We start from the raw sequence: 9,074 nt of genomic DNA, 5'->3' as shown, positions 1-9,074 counted from the left end.
GTTGCTGCGAGCCACTTTCATTGGGCTGCAGAGTGGTGATAAAACCACTGGACCACATTGCAGGAGTGTTGCAAACCACAAAGGCTGCGTTTCACCAGCTAATTTTGAGAAGCTGACAGCTGTGACTACTAGTCTCAGTCCGCATCTGCTCTGTGGAGATTCATGATCCAGGGTGGGTTTCTTTCACTCACAAACATGAAGTGTGTTGATAACAACACGACTGTGTGCTCAGCCTTAGACGCGCTTCCACCTCAAACGTGCCATATGAACAGCGGGCTAAGCGAGCTTGGAATCTTTCTGCAAATCTTGTGTTTGTGTGTTTTTAAATAAAACCACTGAAATGACTCTCCACTGCACCCCGCTCTCACGCGAAATAAAAACCCAGTTGGAAGAACCGCGAACTCCTGCCTGCGCTTCCACCTCCTTCTTCCCCTCAGCTGGCCGAGGACGGGGAGAGAACACGCTTCTGCTGCTGCTCAGTCACAGTTTGTGCAAAAAGCTTTGACATGAGCCATTATTTCCTACTGGAAACTGTCACGTTTAGGGAAATGGCGTCAAAAGTAACCAGGAACTTCCGTCTCCAGACGATGCATTTTATCCTCCGTTTTATGTTTTGCCCTTAAGAAACATGGGCGAACAGCACTTCCTGTTTGGATATTTCGCTCTCAAGAAAGTTAGTGCTTGAAGAGCGAGCTGGGAATGCCTGAGCTTGATGATCAATAATCCCTGCGCTTAAATTTGTAAGTATTTTCACCGAAAACATACATCGCTTCCTCTCTCAGGTGGTCCGACTATACAAATTCTCTCGGCTTTTTCTGCAAAGCTTCTCCTGCGAGCTTCTGCCCTCGTTTCGTTTCGTCTTTACGTATTCCTTTACACGCTTCCGGACATTTCTTCGCTTTTTTCTTTTTTTTTCTTTTTGGAGGGGTTTAATTAAAAACCAGTCATAGACATGTAGGTATGGCTCTCCACTGCGAATAGATCTTTATTTTTTGTTCTACAATTTGTGTTGCAGTTGTGGTATTTTGTATCTAGAAAATATGGTGAATCCTGAAACCTTAAGAGCAATGAACAATCTATTGTCGCCTGCCCTGCTCTTATTTAGTTAAAGCGGGTATGATAAGGATTGCTGCCTCCAAGAGCTTTACTACAACGATTCTGATACACTCTGGCAGGTATCTAAGAAAAAAAACAGATTCTTTCTTTCTAGATTGGACCCCAGGGCATGGTGTGAATGTACTTGGCTGAAATTAAGGAAATTAAGGTTTGCAGGTTCCTGTCAGGGAACCCTGTACATACTTTCTTAACAGGAAGAAATGTAGAATATAAACAGAAGATGAGACACCTGTAATTTTTCCTAGGTCTTTAATACTTTTTTCTCTGTTTTAATGTTGCTGCTGTGTCTTCCTGGATTGCAGCTTTGAACAGTTTTTTTAAAAAAATAATGTTTTACTGGTTGATTTTAGTTGTTGTTTGAAAGCTGCCCTGGGAGATGTTGATTCAAATGCTTTTCTCTGACCTCTTCTGACTCAAACTGGACATACCTCCAAAGCTGTTAATGCCACAAGGCTGTTAACAGCAGGCAATAGTATATATGCTAATATAAATAAAGCATAAGAAAAATGATAATATAAGTGAAAGCAGGGATAAAAATCAGCTCTGTTGACCAGAAGCATGTTAAATTAGGACAGTTTTCACAATGTATCAAAGCATCATTGCTGATGGAGCTGACCTACAGCAGAGAATTCCAAAGTTTTGATTCCACAGTGGAAAAGGCTGTGGCCTGTGTACCCAACCAACTGAGCCTTTGCTACTGATAGGATATGTAGCAAGCATTTGCTGAAGATTTTGGGTGACAGAATCAAATGGGGAGAAAGTGTTCCAAGTACCCTAGTCCCAAATCGTAAGGGTTATAAAGCTGATCACTTGTGCGCTGAATTTTCCTTTGAGACAAACCAGAAATGGTGAGGCTGGGCCAGCTGTAAAGTCACATGGTCTAAAACCAAACAAACCCCAACCCCAGTCAAAACTCTTGCTGACACCTTTTGCACCGCTTTTTGAAGGCAGCCCCATGTGACAATGTGGATGCGATTCTCTTTTCTTTTTTAAGAAATTGGAGATAGGTTACTGTACCAAAGGGAGTGTCCACCCTATGTTAAAGTGTCGGTTATCTTTGGGTGGGAACCAGTCCTAAATGTGAGTATGTCTGATTGTCTGCTTCGTGCAAGATGCCCTGATAACTTAAATCAACAAAAGATGCAGCCTTTCATCAATTTGATGCTCACATACTTCCAAAACACCTTGTACTCTTCATTTACTGAAACAGATCCAGCTAAAGTACTCTCAGGCTTTTAAAAAATAACATAGCTGTCAACTTTTCCCTTTTTTAAAGGGAAATTCCCTTATTTCAAATAGGATTCCTCACAAGAAAAGGGAAAAGTTGACAGCTATGAAATAGGTCCGACCCTGTCTGGGCATAAAAGATGCATTTGGAAATCAAAGGACCTGGGGTGGAGTCCACTTCACGAAATAAAAACTTGCAGTGCTCAGAAGGCACCCCTCCAAATAAAACCCCTACATAATCCCTGTAAGTATAACACAGGCAAATAATAGTAATAATCTAGCACCCAAAAACGTGCCCCTACCTTGGAAAGCATTTCTGAAAAAAAGAAATATTTGGAAGGATAAAGAACATTGGTGGGTGTTGCATTCCCCACAGGTGCAACATATATAGCATTTAAGTTCTCTCTATTTATTTTCCTGCAGGATGGATGCCAGGGACAAGCAGGTTCTACACTCGTTGCGCCTGGAGCTTTGTGCAGAACTGCTGGTGGAGGGCCTTGTCATTCAGTACCTTTACCAAGAAGGCATCCTGACAGAAAGCCACATGCAAGAAATAAGGTCCCAAGTCACCAACCACAGGAAAACCATGTTGCTCCTTGACATCTTACCTACAAGAGGGCCCAAGGCTTTTGAGACTTTTCTAGATTCCTTACAGGAGTTTCCATGGGTGAGAGACAAGCTTGAGGCAAAGCGCAATGAAGTAATGCTAGTGGCACTTGATGGTAAGATTTCAAAACTATTACTATATTGGGTTCATTCTTCCTTTGATCAAAGAGCTGCAACAGTAGAATTTACAGTTGGAAGGAGTGGACTGGGTTCCTGCACCTTTAATAGATGTGCAGAAGAGGGACTTTAAGTAAGTGCAGCTTGCCATGCAAAGAGCACAGGAGCTCTGCCTTCTCTTTCCATTTGGCACTGCAATCCTACATGTCTCTACATTGGAAGTAAGTCCGCTTGAGTTCAACAGGACGTGCTTCCAGATAAATGCATGTAGGACTGTAAGCTTAGTCTGTTAGCTGGTTATTTTCTACACTGTTGTTTTGTTGTCATCTTCTAATTTTTAAAATCTTAACTGGACTTTTTATTGTGTTGCAGTGTGTTTTTGCTTTTCTGACTTATTTTTTTTTTGTGAGCTACAGTTGAAAGACTGGACAAGAAGTCATCTTATAAAAATAAATATTCAGCCATGTGAGCGCTTCATGCCCTTGGTGAGATCTAGGCTGTTGTCAGCCTAAGTAATTTGTTTGTGATGTGGAGTTAGCTGTTGCAAAATGTGATCCAAAGTCTAGAGTTCTGAGTAGTCAGCTTGCTTCAAAACAGATGTCCAGACTGGTGTGTGTGTGTAAAATCCATTATCTATTTAAAGGGTTCATTTTTACCTTCTAGGAAATTGTATGTGCTGTACTGATAACTTGAGTGCTCTCTAAGTAACAGCCACCCCAGTTAGGCAACTCAGGGCATAGAGGATAATCTTGCCTTCAGCCTAGTCTATGCAATTTTCTTATGTTGCAAGAGTTGTGGGGTGGAGCTTTGAGGAAGTGGCAGCCAAGCAGCTCCAGTAATGCAAATGGGCCTAGAAGCTATTGGCATTACAGTGGTAACTTCTGAAGATAGCAAGACAAATGTATGTTTTAAAATATTGAGGTAGGGGAGGATATACTATACCCTTTAGATCAGTATTTCCCAAAGTGTGGTACACATACCCCTGGGGTTGCACAAAAGGATTTCAAAGGGTGTATGGTATCTGCTAGACAAAATAGGATCATAATCATGTACCCCTATTGAGAGTTTATTCTTACTGGTGTACTCCGACCAACAAATTATCTTCGTCTGAGCCCTTCTCAGAAGATAATTTGGTGGTCGGGGTACACCAGTAAGAATAAACACTCAAAAAGGGTACATGATTATTGTAAGTTTGGGAAACATTGCTCTAGAAAAATGAGGCTAAAAAGAGATTTAAGGCAGACTTGTGTACATTGTCATTCTAGATGATGTATTACATTTCTATCACACCTTTCCTTCTAGGAACTCAAAATGGTCCTGCCCCATCCCATTTTATCCTCACAACAACCCCATGAGATAGAGACAGGGATTGGCTCCGTGAACTTCATGGCTGAGTGGGGATTTGAACCTTGGTCTTAGTCTAGCCAGGGGTGTAGCTAGCTGCTCTGGCACCCGGAGTGGCGGGGGCGAGGCGAGCCACCCACAGGGGCGCCACGGCAATCCGTGCACCAGGGGGCACCGCAGTGATCTGCCCAGGGGAGTGGCGCAGCGTGGCAAGCTGCCCATGGAGTCCTCCTGAAACTACAGAGTGGGGCCCCGAGCCACTGCTTCACTCCCAGGAGAGACGTGTGGCTCGGGCACACTGCAGGCCAGGCCCCGTGATAAGTGCTGCCCCCCCCCCGTGATGTGCCATTTTGTCACCCCCCTCATGGATGACACCCAGGGCGGACCACACCCCCACCCCTTCCTACGCCCCTGAGTCTAGCTCTCTCACAGCTACACCAAACTACAGTGGAACTGATTTTATAGTTGAATTATTGTCTCTATTTGCTTGCAAACGAAAAGGCATCTGTATGAATGAGAGTCATTATAAACTTTTCCTCCTGAAAGATGATTAATTCTCATACAGTAAAATAAAGGGAGAATGGAAAGGGACAACAATAGGATAGCACTGTATAATAGAGACGAGATTGTATAGTGATGGGTTGCTAAACTTGGAATATGTGGGTTTACATCAGATATGTTGTATTCCTTTTTGCAGAGGAAGAATGAGACATGGGGAAAGGGTTCTGAAGTTTTGCTTACATAACTGGTAATTTTCAGACAACTGCTCATCTCTTATTATCTGATTTATATACATACACACACATCCTTGAAGATGCCCTTGGCTTAGAGTCTTGGGATTTCTTCACTTTAGGTTTTGTCTTGGGCTAAGGGATCCAATGGCCTCAGACTCATCACCCTAGTACTATTACTGTGGATTGATGAGCTTGGATGTTCATGGTTACTATGTTTTCGATCATCCCTGTTGAAGGAGAAAGGGCAACTTATATGTGCATAAATGTTTATGCTGTTTTAAGGAGGACAGTTACATTTCAGTAAGGATTCAGGAAGGCCTTTTTTGATAGAGGACAGTGTCCCGTCAACAGCATTGAAATAAGATTTAGGGGTCAGTCCATTTGTCTTGTTTCGGTGGAATTGTGGTGGTGGAGGGGGCAAGCAGCAAAATGTCTTTGGCCAGCTCCACTGACAGTTTTCTAGCATGAATGTTAAATCAGTACTCCATATTTTTGGGATAGATTTATGAACAAGGATGACATAATCTTTAACAAGTTTCTGTTACACTATCCTTGAGGTTACGGAGATTGTAACCTTGAATTACTTTCAAGTGATGCTTATGGGAACATTTTTAATAATAATAATAAATAATAATTTGATTATTTCACTTAGAATAATTTCTTTCTCCTCTGTCTCTGTTGACGTGACTCTTCATAATTGTAAAGTATGGCTAACAAAGTTTCCAGCTAGGTTTGGAGTGTTTTCTGGTCTGTATTGATGTTGGTCAGTTCTCAGGCCTGGCTAAGAGTTGGGAATGGGTGGTTGTGAATAGGCTGGGGCAAATAATACTACAATCCCACAGCCTCTTCCTGGTCCCATAGCCATAGTTAGTGCCCATGCCTGTGTTATTCTTGCACAGTTGTACAATTTTTTGGGAAGAGTAGGAAAAGCCTGGTTTGTTTATATTATTTTCTTTTTCCACTACGTGGGACACCTTGTGTTTGTGGACAGAAAGTTAAATACGTTATTCAGTAACTAATCTACTTCTAATGATTTGTACAATCCCTGTTGTAACCCAGGGTTAGCCAGCTGGCAGCATAGAGTGGGAATTTATTACCAACGCAGTTTAATCTGGCCTCTGGTAACCCCTATGTATATTAAAGAGATTGTTTCACCAAGGTGGAAAAGAAGCTCATCAAAAGATATGTACATTTAAAAATGTTTCATCTTTTTTTACTGATGTCAAATGTGCAATGCGCAGGGAGCCCAGTGCAGTGTGGATTCCTCTCTTGAGCTCGGCAGGAGTCAGCCATTGAGCCACGCCACGCTGGGCTCCCTGTTTGGCCTCCTCCCAATGATGCAACTTCACACGTGTGTCACATGTATGGCATCACATACTCCCGACCCATGTCCAGTGCATGATGTCACACAAAGATGATGCACACCCAAATCTTGTACTCAAGGCAGCCCCTCTGCTTCCACCTAAATCTCCTTCCTGGACGTCTGTTTTCCCAGCCGCCTTAAATTCCATCATGGAGGGGGCCCCCCTGTGTTCTCTGTGCTCTTTGCTCTGCTACATGCAAAGCTCATCCACTACCACACCTGCAGATGGAAAGCAGAACTAGAGCTGTGTGTCGTCAGCATATTGCTAACAATGTACTCCAAAATTCTGGGTAATCCCACATAGTGGTTTCATGTAGATGCAGAATCTTGAGGAACTACACATTGAAGTCTCCACAAGGCGGTAGAGCATGCCCCAAGCATCACTCTCAAAGGGCAGAACTGAAAAAAAGCAAATGGGGAGGCTGCTTATCAACCGTCCAGCGTCCTTTCTCTCTCTCCCCGCATCAAGCTTTCATGGTGTAATATGCATTTAGCAGTTGTTGTGCAAGCTTCTGGTGAAGCTCAACTCTTCACTTCCGTTTTTTATTTTTATAATAATTAAGAAAGAATACTTCCTGAGTACAGAAACCTTAGAAAGTAAGGTACATGGTATAATTTCAAATATAAAATAGTTTTTAACTTAAATCTGTTTATAAAATTACAGTGCGAATTTTGTAAAGTACTATGGAACGCTCCTTACCTGAGTCTTCATGTATCTGAAAGTTCTTGTCTAGATTCAAATCATTCATGTTCCACAGACACCATTCCTGTTATAATGTACCTTTTGATTATTTATTTGACTTGGATGACCTCCCCAGGCTATTTAGCTAATAACCCCACCTTTTCTGGACTGCAATGTGCAATCTGCTTGTTAGCTTCAGTTAGTAACAAAGCTTGGGCAACTCTTTGTGGATTGCTAATCTTGTAGTTTTAAGTATACTGGTAGAGTTAGCAGGATTTGTTCCTTTATGTAGGATTTGGAAGCAATAGCTTTCTATTGCAGTCATGAGAGCCAACTTCTAGGGGCTGTGGGGGCTTTGGCCCCCACAATAAAATATTTGAGGGGGCTGGGCCCCCACAGAGTTGATGGGCATTCCCATTCAAATGGTGTGTGCGGGGCTTACCTGGGCCACCACAATATTCTATTCAAGTTGGCACTCCTGATCTCAGTTGTTCCCCAGCAACTGGTATTCAGAGGTATGCCTCCACAGTTGGGGTTCAGTTTTGCTATAGTGGCTGTTAGTACTACTAACAACTACTTGTGTAGTTCCCCTCCAAAGCCACCTATTAGAACATATGGTTTGGCTGTCTTGGTTTCTTGATGTATTTTTGCATTTAATGAAAGGTCTGACTCGGTTGGGTGTTGCAGCCTTCTTTTGAGGTTCTGAACTGTCAACAAATACACGTACGCAGTGTTTTCTATTTTAATTATATTCCTGGAAAAACGCAAGCAGACTGCTGTGTGGTGTTTACAGCAAGAGAGAAATGCTGTATGCAGAACATTATTCCATCCCAAAAGTTTGAAAAGGAAGGAAAGATTCTGATTTTGTGCCTTGCATAGAGTTAGTATAATCAGATTCTATGAGGGATTCTCAAATGTTGTTGGGTCTGTTTGTTGAAGTGGGACAGATATGGGATTGTTTTATTCAACAGTGTGACATGATTTGTACAGTGGTACCTCAGGTTACATATGCTTCAGGTTACATACGCGTCAGGTTACAGACTCTGCTAACCCAGAAATAGTACCTCGGGTTAAGAACTTTGCTTCAGGATGAGAACAGAAATCGTGCTCCAGCGGCGCGGCGGCAGCAGGAGGTCCCATTAGCTAAAGTGGTGCTTCAGGTTAAGAACAGTTTCAGGTTAAGAACGGACCTCTGGAACGAATTAAGTACTTAACCCGAGGTACCACTGTATACCGATAATTGTATATGTTTGTATGTTACGTAGTGACCAGGGATCATTTTCTGATGAAGAGCAAGGTATAAATTTGCAAGACCCACGTATGTAGCTATAGGATCAAAGCATTCTTTAAGAACAACCACATGTAAATTGTATTACATAAGTACAGTCGTACCTTGGCTCCCGAACGCCTTGGGAGTCAAACATTCTGGCTCTCGAACAATCAAAAATCGGAAATGAGTGTTCCAATTTTTTAACATCCTTTTGGAAGCCGAACATCTGGCACGGCTTCCGTATTTTTCCCCGGTGCGCCTGCACAATCTGAAACCAATCAGAAACTGCGCCTTGGTTTCCTAACGTTTCGGAAGTGGAACGGACTTCCAGAAAGGATTCCATTCGACTTCTGAGGTATGACTGTAATTGTGCTCTACTTTATCAGGTTATAGAAGACATAATGTTACAAAATAATATGTATATTGTTTCTGTAACTTGTAATCTACAAACCGTTTCATACAACTGCATTAAGCTTAGTTCCATTACAGTCCCAAGAATTCGGAGCAAAGACTGAGAGGTGAGATGATAGCCATCTTCAGATATCAGATGGGCTGTCACATGGGTGATGGAGCAAGCTGGTTTTCTGCAGTTCTAGCGGCTAGGACCTGAACCAA

The 9,074-nt window shown here is 42.4% G+C and overlaps 1 protein-coding gene across 1 annotated transcript in view; it reads left to right on the top strand.

Moving 5' to 3' along the window:
* The first annotated feature begins 219 nt into the window (after positions 1-219).
* The window catches only part of CRADD (CARD and death domain containing adaptor protein), a 34,304-nt gene continuing 25,449 nt past the window's right edge, over positions 220-9,074 (top strand). Inside the window, exons 1-2 of the mRNA XM_081022548.1 lie at positions 220-740; positions 2,767-3,065. Coding sequence (XP_080878674.1) covers positions 2,768-3,065 — 298 coding nt within the window. The 5' untranslated portion in view covers positions 220-740; position 2,767. The remainder of the gene's footprint in view (positions 741-2,766; positions 3,066-9,074) is intronic.

This window comes from Podarcis pityusensis, assembly GCF_964106645.2.
Source record: "Podarcis pityusensis genome assembly, chromosome: 10".
NCBI classification, from domain to species: Eukaryota; Metazoa; Chordata; class Lepidosauria; order Squamata; family Lacertidae; genus Podarcis; species Podarcis pityusensis.
Note: the sequence above shows the minus strand (reverse complement) of the source record. Positions and strands in the feature narration are given on the sequence as shown.